At 42.4% G+C, this 14633-nt stretch overlaps 1 protein-coding gene across 1 annotated transcript in view; it reads right to left on the bottom strand.

Annotated features, from left to right (window-relative positions):
• Positions 1-14633, bottom strand: part of bcap31 (B cell receptor associated protein 31) — a 50741-nt gene that overhangs the window by 9421 nt on the left and 26687 nt on the right. The window contains exons 5-7 of the mRNA XM_056273441.1: positions 13882-14017; positions 462-591; positions 13-113 (exon numbers count right to left, since the gene is read on the bottom strand). Of these exons, the coding sequence (XP_056129416.1) occupies positions 13-113; positions 462-591; positions 13882-14017 (367 nt within the window). The remainder of the gene's footprint in view (positions 1-12; positions 114-461; positions 592-13881; positions 14018-14633) is intronic.

Here is a 14633-nt window from a genome sequence, read left to right as displayed (position 1 = left end):
GTGTAGTTATACCAGCAGTTGGCTGTGTTCCTCCAACAGTCGGTCATATTCCACAGTCAGGTTCTCAGCCTGTTTCTTCATGGCCTGAACATCATTGTCGGACTTCTGGAGAGCTGCAAACATAGCCAACAACCTAAGCATCAGCACCAGCATCAGCATTAGCATTAGCGGCCAACAATAAAGTTTAGTTACCAATGTCCTAAAATCACATTCTCATGGTTATGTTAATGAAAACTATTGTTTGATGGTTAGTTTCCCTTGTTAGATTCTGTAACCACACTCTTGGGAACTTCCTGTGGCATTTGTCCACTGTAGGGTAATGTGTTTTATGTTCTTCATCTTTGCTCTCCTCCTCTCTTAGCTTCATCTGACTCCAGGTGAAGATTTGTGGTGCTGCATAAATCCAACAGTCATGTCAGTTACTGACTGATTTTCTGATGTTACTGCCCTCGACCTCTCACCTTTCTTGGTGGCGTCCAGTTCCTCTCTCAGAGTCTTCACCTCCTTCTTCAAAGTGTTGTTCTCTTCTTCAACTCCTCCACCTGCTTTCTTCCCCACCTCCGGTAGGGTGATGCCGGCCTCATGCAATTTCTACATGAGAGGAGAGAGAGAGAGATTTAAAAAAAAACAAAAAAAAAACAAGTCTTTATTTAACAAAAAACAAAACGAAAAACAGACTTGACATCTTTCCAACATGAACAAAGTCACTCCCTCGCAACAACCTGTCCCATAAAGACTCCACTTTCCACCACAGAACTGATTCACATATCAATACAGAGAGAGCAAGAGAGAGAGAGAGAGAGAGCGAGAGAGAGAGAGAGAGAGAGAGAGAGAGAGTCAAGTCAAAGTATCTTTATTGTCCCTTGCAGGGAAATTAGTTTGCAGCCAATATAAAAACTCTCACACAAAGACAAAACATACAAACACCAAGACGGAATTGACAACAGGACATAGTGGGCAAGGAGAACCAAAGCAGGTCAAATATAAAATATAATAAATATAAAATATACAGACCAAGGAAACTAGCGAAATGCAGACAATCGGTGCATACTATCAACTGGGTGGCAGAGGGGACAAAGGAAGCCCTGTATCTCTGAGTCCTAATACAGGGCATCCTCAACCAACGACCTGAGGGTAACAGCTCAAACTCTGGCCGAAGGGGGTGACCTTGGCCCTCCAGAAGGGAAGTAGCCTTCCTGAACACCTGCCTGTGATAAAGTTCAGTAAACTGGGCTTGGCTTCTCCCTGAAATCTTGCTAGCCCATTTGATGAGTCTATCAAGCTGTTTTTTATTGGCCAGTCAAGTTACCAAACCAAGCCACAATACAGTGAGAGAGAGAGAGAGAGAGAGAGAGAGAGAGAGAGAGAGAGAGAGAGAGAGAGAGAGAGAGAGAGAGAGAGAGACATCTTCCACACAGAATCTAAACATCTCCATCAAGCTACCATTTGGCTCCCAAGTCATTTTGCATCCAGCTGGTCGAGAGTCTCGGCAAGACTGCAGACCATGACTGATGCCCATAGACTATATGAAGAAGATTGATACAGCACCTATGATGTCATCCACTGGTTTCCGAGGGGGCATTTTGAAGCCTAAAGTTTGGCTTTATGCTTGCCAACATCTTGTCATTTTTTTGGAGGCAGAACATCTAAATTTGGGTGAGATGGATCGCTGGTAGAGCTGGGGTTAAACCCCAGTGGCAGACACACCTGTCAATCAAGGCAGATACGCCATTAACAGGCCACTTTAATATCTAATATCTTCTTAAGCAAAATAATGTACTACTACTACCACTACTACTACTACTACTACTACTATTGGCTGCTCCCGTTAGGGGGCGCCACAGTGGATCATCAGTTTCCATCTCTTCCTGTCCTCTGCATCTTCCTCTGTCACACCAGCCACCTGCATGTCCTCCCTCACCACATCCATAAACCTCCTCTTTGGCCTCCCTCTTCCCTGGCAGCTCCATATTCACCATCCTTCTCCCAGTATACCCAGCATCTCTCCTCCACACATGTCCAAACCACCTCCATCTTGTCTCTCTTGCTTTGTCTCCAAACCGTCCAACCTGAGCGGTCCCTCTAATATACTGGTTCCTAATCCTGTCCTTCTTAAATCAGGAGTATAATTTGTGTTATTAAAGGTGCAGCACTTGCAGATCTGTGACACTTGTTAATTTCATCTTCAATCAATTTTATGTTCACCACAACTAGCTCCACCTTATGGGACCAGGAACTTGTACTTGGTACTTCATTCCGAGTTGGTACTAAATTTAAATACCTGGACCCAAGAGAGGACTGTAACTGATACTAGGAATGCTTTCTGAACTGGTTTTCCGGGTTTATCCCCATGGGAAAGGACGGTACTTGCCATTGTTGTAAATAAGAGATGTTACCAACAAGTACAAAGAGAACATTTTGGGAATAAATCCCTCTGGAGTCCGAGTAGCACGGAAAGAAACCCCCCAGCATGAGTAACATCAGCTCCACAAAGCAGAGCTGTCTACCAGTCACCACAGACCCCGCCCACACAGAGACCAACAGGTGGTCATACCAAACGCCCAAACCTCAAACTCCCCTTCTCAATGTAACACAACTGCCAAGACCACCAGCTGCTGTGTGTGTGTGTGTGTGTGTGTGTGTGTAAATTACAGGCTCCTGTACAAATTGACTCCACCCACACAAATGTTGATGAGGTGTAAATGCCAAATTCTCCTCCCATACTTTCATATTATGAATCAAACTCTTACACACACAGGTCTATAGAGTACCAAGAAGTTGGTGTCATATGCTCCTTCGGGTTTACACGTGGATCTCCATCGTGCCACACATGCACACACACACCAGGGCTCCCAGGTGGTGCTGGTGTGTCCTGTTAAGAGGAAAGCTAGCAGGAGTTTCTTGGAATCTCCTGGACGTTGCCTGTACTCGGGGAGTTAAGTGACAAATCACTGAGCCCATCGCAGCCATCTTAAGCCTTATGCTCTGTTGAGGCTGTGAAGTTGCTAGTTTTAATCCCGAAGCAAAATCTGGAGTGTGTGTGAGAGTGTGTATAAAGCCATCAGGACATCAGGTGCACCAAGAGCGAAGTGTCTATTCAGATATCCTGGTCACCAAACATCAGCACTGGAACAACAACAACAACAACACAAACTGAACTTCCATCCTGTTGAGACAAATTCTGGACGGTGGATGGACGATACCACCACTGAAGATCTGTTATCAACACCAAGACCCAGTACGACAGCGGTACTGGGCAGCTCCCAGTAACAAACACCGAAAGCCTCTGGTTGTACTGGGTGACAGGGCAATAGGGTTGTATCAGGCTGGATGTGCTTTCCTGACCGTAGATGGTGACGGTCTCATCATCAGAGATGAATGAGGGCAGCAGGTGCAGACCTCCTCCTGTCCACAGACCTTCTGGCTGAAAGCTCTGCCATAAAACCTTATTTTACTGCAGCAGGATGTGGTTTCAAATCACACGGCCAACCCCCAGACTACCCAGCTCCCAGCAGCCCCTCTCGCCGAGCATGCAGAGTTCTGCTGCGACTCATCTGTAGGGAACATTACTTCCCATGGGTTGGTAATCAGGAGCTGAATGAGTCACACAGCATAACGCCCCCTGTTGACCCAAACACCATGACTCCATCATTTTCAGAAGATGGATAGTTTTCCTTTATTTCACAAGCTAATGTTGTTCAAGTTTTCATGTTTAAGAAGACCACCTGTTCACCTCTTGGTACACTGAAGTCTTTCACTTTAGTGTACCAAGAGGATCCCCCAATGTGCTGAAATAAAAAATGGCCACTATTATATAAAATAACACATGTTTTGTCAATACAGAAATGGATTCTTACATAAAGTAATGTCTTTTATGCCAACAGCCAAAAACAGTTGGTCATCAAAAGGAGTGAATTCCACAGATTTTCAGTAGGGTCTTTGGGTCTTGGTTTTGTCCCATGGTTCTGTGTTTTCAGAGTCCAGTGACCAACAGAGAGTCTGAGGGAAGCGTCTCTTTCTGATAACGGATGCAGCGGTTGTTTGAAAGCGTTATCCCTCTTAATATTTTATCATTCATCAGAAACCAGGAAACTGAACAATGACTAATGCCGACATGTGTGCTGAAGTTAGCCAGGTATTAATTAAAGGTGCCGGACGAATGAGCACTGCGTCGTCTCATGTAGGCCAACAGACAGCGAGCGTCAAGAGGAACTAAAACACGACCGTGTAACACACACATCAGGCAGAATAAACACACATCACACACACACACACACACAGCAAAAATGCACTTCATTACCTCAGTCACTGATGTAACAAGGAACCGAGAGTAAAAAGGGTCAAGGGTCACAGCCAGCACATCTTGACATTAGATGGAACAAATATTTTTTGAAGTCGTCACGGATGACAGAAATGTGACACATAGTGACAGGCTCACATGTGAAGATGTCACGACAAGATCGTGAACTTTGACCCATGAAAACCCGTCACAAGCTGTTTTTGGTGTGGCTGTGGGAGGAAGACTAACGCTGACCATCAGGAGGTGTGTGAGAGATTATTATAGAAGCGGCCCATCTTGTGACAGGAAATGGTGTCCTTTCAATGAAACATCAGATGGGAGTTGATGGAATTCCTGAGAAGGGTCGGCCCTGACAGACAGATGATACCCACGTACCTCTGAAGGCTGTGGGGTTTCCAGATCCAAAGATCAGGGTCTGACTTATATGAAGTTGGATGGCACAACAGCTGAAAGTGTGAGTCACATGCACATGGTGTGTGTGTGTGTGTGTGTGTGTGTGTGTGTGTCACAGCACGTACCATGTTGACTCTAGGAAAAAACATGCACACACACACACAAATTTAGGGTGGGGCTATTCCCTAAATCTCAAATCTAGGTCAATGGTTTTTGTACAACTCCCCATATAAAGCAGGTCATCAGTTGGAAGTCTTTGCAAATAAGCTCCAAAACATGCATTTCAAATGCACAAAGCTTCTTTCTGACTTTATACATTTTTGTATGTACAGACAAACTTTAAAGACAAGAAGGACCACTAGCTTGCAGACACAAACCTCCTCCTGCACACAGCACAGTTACGGTCTCATCAGACCCCTATGAGACCATAGCTGTGCTGTGTGCATATATATATATATATATATATATATATATATATATATATATATAGCACTTTGGTTCAACTGTGGTTGTTTTAATTTGCTATATAAATAAACTTGACTTGACTTGATAAGGACAATGGGAGTGAACATGAGGTTTTAGTCCATAAAGAAAAATAAAAGGAGGCTCTGTTCTTCTGACTGGAGTAAGACACTCATTTCACTGCTGGAAGCCATGAAAAAAGAGGGGGAAGAAGGTGAACTGATGAACAGACTTAGACTACTGGGTTATGGAGGTATGGGGGGATTATAGGGTTGGAGGTATGAGGTGTTGTAAGGTTGGAGATATGGGGAGGTTGGAAGTATGGGGGGGGGGTTACAATGTTACAATTCCTTTATAATATATTTAGTTATTTATAATTTTCATTATAGGTAGTAACTTCTCCCGCCTGCCGCCGAATGACTGCTGGGATAGGCTCCAGCAACCCCGTGACCCCGAGAGCAGGATAAACAATGTGGATAAAGGATGGATGGATGGAACTTCCTCCTGCTCCCTTTGGAACATATATTTGTTGGATTCTCTGTTGAGAATTTTTTTGTTGAATTCTTTTGGTTTCATTTTTATCACTTGTTGTTTTTTTTATTCATGCTCACTTTTTCTTTTACTTGCATGTTCGAAATAAAGACATTTGACATTTAGCACACTTTTATCCAAAGCGATGTACATCTTTTTTTTTTTTTTTAATATATTAATACCATCAGGTGTGGAGGTGTTGGAGAAAGAGGTGGGCCTTTAGCTTCCTCTTAAAGATGAAGAGGGACTCAGTGGATCGAATGAAGTTTGGTAACTCTTTCCACCACCAGGGAACTACAGAAGAGAAGAGTCTGGCTAGTGACTTAGGGCTCCGTTGTGGTGGAAGTGCCAGGCACCTTTCATTGGCAGAGCGTAGTGAGCGGGACTGAGTGTAGACCTGAATGATGGAGTTCAGGTAGGCGGGAGCCATTTTAGTTGCTGTTTTGTAAGCCAGCATTAAGGTTTTGAATATGATGCGGGCAGCAACTGGGAGCCAGTGGAGGGATATGAACAGTGGAGTGACATGTGCTGTTTTGGGTTGGTTGGAGACCAGATGCGCCGCCGCGTTGTGGATCATTTGCAGAGGTTTGAAAGTGTATGCAGGGAGTCCTGCCAGTAAGGAGTTGCAGTAGTCAATGCGTAATATTACAAGAGCCTGTACCAGGAGTTGTGCTGCATGCTCATACAGGTAGGGTCTAATTTTCCTGATGTTTCACAGGGTAAATAAGCATGACTGAGCAATCGAGGCCACATGAACCTTAAAGGTTAGTTAGTCATCAATCATGACACCTAGGTTTTGGGCAGACTTTGCGGGCATGACATGGGTTGATCTGAGCTGGATATTGATCTGCGGTTGTAAGCATGGACTGGCTGGGATGTCAAGGAGCTCAGTCTTAGATAGTTTAAGCTAAAGGTGGTGTTCTTTCATCCATACAGAGATATCAGCAAGAAATGATGATATCCGTGCCAAGACCGTTGGGTCATCTGGTGGGAATGATAGGAAGAGCTTGGTATCATCAGCATAGCAATGGTATGAGAAACCATGGGAGCGGATGACTGCACCAAGTGAGGTTATTCATATTGAGAAGAGAAGGGGACTGAGCACTGACCCTTGAGGTACCCCGGTGGATAAGCTGTGCGGGTGGACACTTCTCCCCTCCAAAATACTCTAAAAGATGTCTCTGAGAGGTAGGACATGAACCAGCGGAGGGCAGATCCTGAGATACCAAGCTCAGTGAGGGTTATAGGGTTGGCGGTATGGGGAGGTTGGAGGTACGGGCCTATAGGGTTGGAGGTATGAGGAGTTAGGAGGTTGGCAGTATGGGGGGTGGGTTATAGGGTTGGAGGTATGGGGAGTTACAGGGCTGGAGGTTTAGGGGGTTATAGGTTTAGAGGTATGGGGAGGTTGGAGCTTTGGGGGGGCGTTATAAGGTTGGAGGTATGGGGGGTATGTTATAGGGTTGGAGGTATGAGGTGTTATAAGGTTGGAGGTATGGGGAGTTAACAGGGCCGGAGGTTTGGGGGGTTATAGGGTTGGAGGTACGGGGAGGTTGGAGGTAAACAAGATATATTAATAAAGTTACATTAAACAAGTTATATTATTAAAGTTATATTAAAGAAGTTACATTACACAAGTTATATTAATAAAGCTACATTAAACAAGTTATATTAATAAAGTTATATTAAAGAAGTTACATTACACAAGTTATATTAATAAAGTTACATTAAACGAGTTATATTAAACAAGTTACAATAAACAAGTTATAATCAACAAGTCACATTAAACACGTTACATTAAACAAGTTATATTAAACAAGCTATACTAATAAAGTTATATTAAACAAGTGATATTAAACAAGTTATATTAATAAAGTTATATTAAAGAAGTTATATTAAACAAGTTATATTAAAGAAGTTATATTAAACAAGTTATATTAATAAAGTTATATTAAAGAAGTTATATTAAACAAGTTATATTAATAAAGTTATATTAAAGAAGTTATATTAAACAAGTTATATTAACAAGTTATATTAATAAAGCTACATTAAACAAGTTATATTAAACGAGTTATCTTAAACAAGTTATATTAAACAAGTTACAATAAAACGTTACATTAAACAAGTTACATTAAACAAGTTATATTAAGCAAGTTACGTTAAACAAGTTACATTAAACGAGTTATCTTAAACAAGTTATATTAAACAGTTACGTTAAACAAGTTACATTAAACAAGTTATATTAAATGAGTTATATTAAACAAGTTACGTTAAACAAGTTACATTAAACGAGTTATATTAAACAAGTTATATTAAACAGTTACGTTAAATGAATTATATTAAACAAGTTATATTAAACAGTTATGTTAAATGAGTTATATTAAACAAGTTATATTAAACAAGTTATAATAAACAAGTTACATTAAGCAAGTTACGTTAAACAAGTTACATTAAACGAGTTATATTAAACAAGTTATATTAAACAAGTTATATTAAACAAATGATATTAATAAAGCTATATTAAACAAGTGACATTAAACAAGTTATATTAATAAAGCTATATTAAACAAGTTACATTGAACAAGTTATATTAAACAAATTATATTAATAAAGCTATATTAAACAAGTTACATTAAACAAGTTATATTAAACAAATGATATTAATAAAGCTATATTAAACAAGTTAAATTAAACAAGTTACATTAAACAAGTTATATTAATAAAGCTATATTAAACAAGTTACATTAAACAAGTTATATTAATAAAGGTATATTAAACAAGTTACATTAAACAAGTTATATTAAACAAATGATATTAATAAAGCTATATTAAACAAGTTAAATTAAACAAGTTACATTAAACAATTTATATTAATAAAGCTATATTAAACAAGTTACATTAAACAAGTTATATTAAACAAATTATATTAACAAAGCTATATTAAACAAGTTACATTAAACAAGTTATATCAATAACGTTGTATTAATAAAGTTATACTGAGCACTTTTGTGAAGGATTCATCACCAAAACTGGATTTCAAGGAATTCCTTGCAATTTGCAATAAATATGACAAACAAGTGTTGCTTGATCTTAGATTTCACACATCAAGCATCTGAACAAGCTGTTACCATCTTTTATAACCTTGCCAACACACACACACACACACACACACACACACACACACACACACACACACACACACACACAGATGATAGCTATAACCATTTTTGACAGGATGGTGTTATTCAACCACCTACCGAGAACACGTCACTCAGCACGTGGTGTGGTGTATGTGTGTTTTTGTGTGTGTGTGTGTGTGTGTGTGTGTGTGTGTGCGTGCTTCCTCTTCCATGCGCCCGTCATCCTTCACAGTCAGATTAGCAACTTGAGACGTGACAGTGGAGTTGGAGTTGAAAGACGACCAGATATGCATAATGTGTGTCCACACAACACACACAGCCATACTTTGTGTAGTGTCTCAGGTCCATCCAACACACACTGTCATACTTTGTGTAGTGTCTCAGGTCCATACAACACACACTGCCATACTTTGTGTAGTGTCTCAGGTCCATACAACACACACAGCCATACTTTGTGTAGTGTTTTGAGTCCAGACAACACACACAGCCATACTTTGTGTAGTGTCTCAGGTCCAGACAACACACACAACCATACTTTGTGTAGTGTTTCAGGTTCAGACAACACACACTGCCATACTTTGTGTAGTGTCTCAGGTCCATACAACACACACTGCCATACTTTGTGTAGTGTTTCGGGTCCAGACAACACACACAGCCATACTTTGTGTAGTGTCTCAGGTCCATACAACACACACAACCATACTTTGTGTAGTGTTTCAGGTCCAGACAACACACACAGCCATACTTTGTGTAGTGTCTCAGGTCTATACAACACACACTGCCATACTTTGTGTAGTGTTTCAGGTCCAGACAACACACACTGCCATACTTTGTATAGTGTTTCAGGTCCAGACAACACACAGCCATACTTTGTATAGTGTTTTAGGTCCAGACAACACACACAGCCATACTTTGTGAAGTGTTTCAGGTCCAGACAACACACAGCCATACTTTGTGTATATGCAGTAGTGTGTGTATGTAACAGTGTGTATATGCAGTAGTGTGTATATGTAACAGTGTGTATATGCAGTAGTGTGTATATGTAAGTGTGTATATGCAGTAGTGTGTATATGCAGTAGTGTGTGTATGTAACAGTGTGTATATGCAGTAGTGTGTATATGTAGCAGTGTGTATATGCAGTAGTGTGTGTGTGTGTAACAGTGTGTATATGCAGTAGTGTGTATATGTAACAGTGTGTATATGCAGTAGTGTGTGTGTGTGTAACAGTGTGTATATGCAGTAGTCTGTGTATATGTAACAGTGTGTATATGCAGTAGTGTGTGTATATGTAACAGTGTTTATATGCAGTAGTGTGTATATGTAACAGTGTGTATATGCAGTAGTGTGTGTGTGTAACAGTGTGTATATGCAGTAGTGTGTGTATATGTAACAGTGTGTATATGCAGTAGTGTGTGTATATGTAACATTGTGTATATGCAGTAGTGTGTAACAGTGTGTATATGCAGTAGTGTGTGTGTGTAACAGTGTATATATGCAGTAGTGTGTGTGTGTAACACTGTGTATATGCAGTAGTGTGTATATGTAACAGTGTGTATATGCAGTAGTGTGTGTGTGTAACAGTGTGTATATGCAGTAGTGTGTGTGTGTAACAGTGTGTATATGTAACAGTGCGTATATGCAGTAGTGTGTGTGTGTAACAGTGCGTATATGCAGTAGTGTGTATATGTAACAGTGTGTATATGCAGTAGTGTGTATATGCAGTAGTGTGTATATGTAACAGTGTGTATATGCAGTAGTGTGTGTGTGTAACAGTGTGTATATGCAGTAGTGTGTATATGTAACAGTGTGTATATGCAGTAGTGTGTGTGTGTAACAGTGTGCATATGCAGTAGTGTGTGTATGCAGTAGTGTGTATATGCAATAGTGTGTGTGTGTAACAGTGTGTATATGCAGTAGTGTGTGTATATGTAACAGTGTGTATATGCAGTAGTGTGTATATGTAACAGTGTGCATATGCAGTAGTGTGTGTGTGTAACAGTGTGTATATGCAGTAGTGTGTGTATATGTAACAGTGTGTATATGTAACAGTGTGTATATGCAACAGTGTGTATATGCAGTAGTGTGTGTGTAACAGTGTGTATATGCAGTAGTGTGTATATGTAACAGTGTGTATATGCAGTAGTGTGTGTGTGTAACAGTGTGTATATGTAACAGTGTGTATATGCAGTAGTGTGTGTGTGTAACAGTGCGTATATGCAGTAGTGTGTGTGTGTAACAGTGTGTATATACAGTAGTGTGTGTGTGTAACTGTGTATATGCAGTAGTGTGTGTGTGTAACAGTGTGTATATGCAGTAGTGTGTGTATATGTAACAGTGTGTATATGCAGTAGTGTGTGTGTGTAACAGTGTGTATATGCAGTAGTGTCTGTGTGTAACAGTGTGTATATGCAGTAGTGTGTGTATATGTAACAGTGTGTATATGCAGTAGTGTGTGTATATGTAACAGTGTGTATATGCAGTAGTGTGTGTGTGTAAAAGTGTGTATATGCAGTAGTGTGTGTGTGTGTAACAGAGTGTATATGCAGTAGTGTGTATATGCAGTAGTGTGTGTATGTAACAGTGTGTATATGCAGTAGTGTGTGTGTGTAACAGTGTGTATATGCAGTAGTGTGTATATGTAACAGTGTGTATATGCAGTAGTGTGTGTATATGTAACAGTGTGTATATGCAGTAGTGTGTGTATATGTAACAGTGTGTATATGCAGTAGTGTGTGTATATGTAACAGTGTGTATATGCAGTAGTGTGTGTATATGTAACAGTGTGTATATGCAGTAGTGTGTGTATATGTAACAGTGTGTATATGCAGTAGTGTGTGTGTGTAAAAGTGTGTATATGCAGTAGTGTGTGTGTGTGTAACAGAGTGTATATGCAGTAGTGTGTATATGCAGTAGTGTGTGTATGTAACAGTGTGTATATGCAGTAGTGTGTGTGTGTGTAACAGTGTGTATATGCAGTAGTGTGTGTATATGTAACAGTGTGTATATGCAGTAGTGTGTGTGTGTAAAAGTGTGTATATGCAGTAGTGTGTGTGTGTGTAACAGTGTATATGCAGTAGTGTGTATATGCAGTAGTGTGTGTATGTAACAGTGTGTATATGCAGTAGTGTGTGTGTGTGTAACAGTGTGTATATGCAGTAGTGTGTATATGTAACAGTGTGTATATGCAGTAGTGTGTATATGTAACAGTGTGTATATGCAGTAGTGTGTGTATATGTAACAGTGTGTATATGCAGTAGTGTGTGTATATGTAACAGTGTGTATATGTAGTAGTGTGTGTATATGTAACAGTGTGTATATGCAGTAGTGTGTGTGTGTAACAGTGTGTGTATGCAGTAGTGTGACAATATGACATCGGGCGGCGCTTAATAAAAGTCTGTCAGTTCGAAATGCCCCACCGTTGGGCCAAACCTTTAATAATAATAATAATAATAATGTAAGAAATAACAATAAATAATATAATAAATATCAAAATAATAATAAAATAACAATAATAATTATGAATAAATCCTTCTGGAAGCAGCTGGAAATAAATACAGCACCAAGTGTGTGTGTGTGTGTGTGTGTGTGTGTGTGTGTGTGTGTGATTATACCGAGTCAAACAGAGGGAAACACAGAGCAACACCACAGGCGTACTGCCCCTCTGTGGTGAAACAAGGTAAGAGCAGCACCTACTATCCTGTGAGAGACTACAGGACTCTGCAGGACTGACTTCCTTGCCATGGTGGCCTACACAAAGACCAGCAGCATGCAGCCCTGCTACTGGCTGCTCGGCTCCGGCCCGTCTCCACCCACCTACTGCACTGTGCAACCCCCCCCCCATCCACACATACACCCAGGCCCCACGGGGGCTCTGAATAAAGTGCCACCAACTTTATGTTCTGGTGGGTTTTTCAGACCCCCCCCCCATCCACACATACACCCAGGCCCCACGGGGGCTCTGAATAAAGTGCCACCAACTTTATGTTCTGGTGGGTTTTTCAGACCCCCCCCCGCCCATCCACACATACACCCAGGCCCCACGGGGGCTCTGAATAAAGTGCCACCAACTTTATGTTCTGGTGGGTTTTTCAGAACCCCCCCCCATCCACACATACACCCAGGCCCCACGGGGGCTCTGAATAAAGTGCCACCAACTTTATGTTCTGGTGGGTTTTTCAGAACCCCCCCCCATCCACACATATACCCAGGCCCCACGGGGGTTCTGAATAAAGTGCCACCAACTTTATGTTCTGGTGGGTTTTTCAGACCCCCCCCCCCCCCTCCACACATACACCCAGGCCCCACGGGGGCTCTGAATAAAGTGCCACCAACTTTATGTTCTGGTGGGTTTTTCAGACCCCCCCCCCCCATCCACACATACACCCAGGCCCCACGGGGGTTCTGAATAAAGTGCCACCAACTTTATGTTCTGGTGGGTTTTTCAGACCCCCCCCCCCCATCCACACATACACCCAGGCCCCACGGGGGCTCTGAATAAAGTGCCACCAACTTTATGTTCTGGTGGGTTTTTCAGAACCCCCCCCCCCCATCCACACATACACCCAGGCCCCACGGGGGCTCTGAATAAAGTGCCACCAACTTTATGTTCTGGTGGGTTTTTCAGACCCCCCCCCCCATCCACACATACACCCAGGCCCCACGGGGGCTCTGAATAAAGTGCCACCAACTTTATGTTCTGGTGGGTTTTTCAGAACCCCCCCCCCCATCCACACATACACCCAGGCCCCACGGGGGCTCTGAATAAAGTGCCACCAACTTTATGTTCTGGTGGGTTTTTCAGACCCCCCCCCCCCCCCCGCAGAAAAGCCACTGAAGAAAACATGGCCGTGTAAAAATGCGACCTCCTGGTTTCCCTATGGTCCGACACGAACCAGCGGCTACATCTGTCGTTGGGAATGTGGGAACGATCTGTCGTTGGGAATGTGGGAACGATCTGTCGTTGGGAATGTGGGAACGATCTGTCGTTGGGAATGTGGGAACGGACTTACCTCTTTGTGTGTGTGTGTGTGTGTGTGTGCGTGTGTGTGTGTGTGTTACCTCTTGCAGCTGGTCATTCTCCTCCATGTATTTCTTGGCTGCCTCACTGGCGCCCTCTGCCTGTTTCTTGAAGGCCTCGTTGGACGCCATCAGAGAGGCCTGCTGGGAGAGCAGGGTGGCCAGGCGACGCAGCAACCTGCAGGGAGGTGGAGGAGGCGGTGGAGGTCAGCAGCAGAACAACACACAGTGCAGCAGCGTAGACCGACAACCCGAGATGCTAAACTGTTCATGTTGCAGCCCACCTCCTGACCGTCAGGAGCTCCCTTCTCCCTGCTCAAACACAACCTCCACTGGGCCACAGTACCCTGACCTTTGACCTCCTTAACTAGTGGTGGGTGATGGTAATACTTCTCTACCACTGTCTTGTTTCAACATCCAGGTGAACAGCTGTAGTATTGCACCACCAAATACCATGTAGGACAACCCTGAGCTGTCAGTCTGCCACCCGGCAGACACACACTTCACAAGCCGTCTCTCTGACACACCCACACACACACACACACACACACACACACACACACACACACACACACACTTCACAAGCCGTCTCTCTGACACACCCACACACACACACACACACACACACACACACACACTTCACAAGCCGTCTCTCTGACACACACACCCACACACACACCCACACACACACACTTCACAAGCCGTCCCTCTGACACACCCACACACACACACACACACACACCCACACACACACACACACGCTTCACAAGCCGCCTCTCTGACACACCCACCCA

The sequence above is a fragment of the Lampris incognitus genome, chromosome 2, assembly GCF_029633865.1.
Source record: "Lampris incognitus isolate fLamInc1 chromosome 2, fLamInc1.hap2, whole genome shotgun sequence".
NCBI classification, from domain to species: domain Eukaryota; kingdom Metazoa; phylum Chordata; class Actinopteri; order Lampriformes; family Lampridae; genus Lampris; species Lampris incognitus.
Note: the sequence above shows the minus strand (reverse complement) of the source record. Positions and strands in the feature narration are given on the sequence as shown.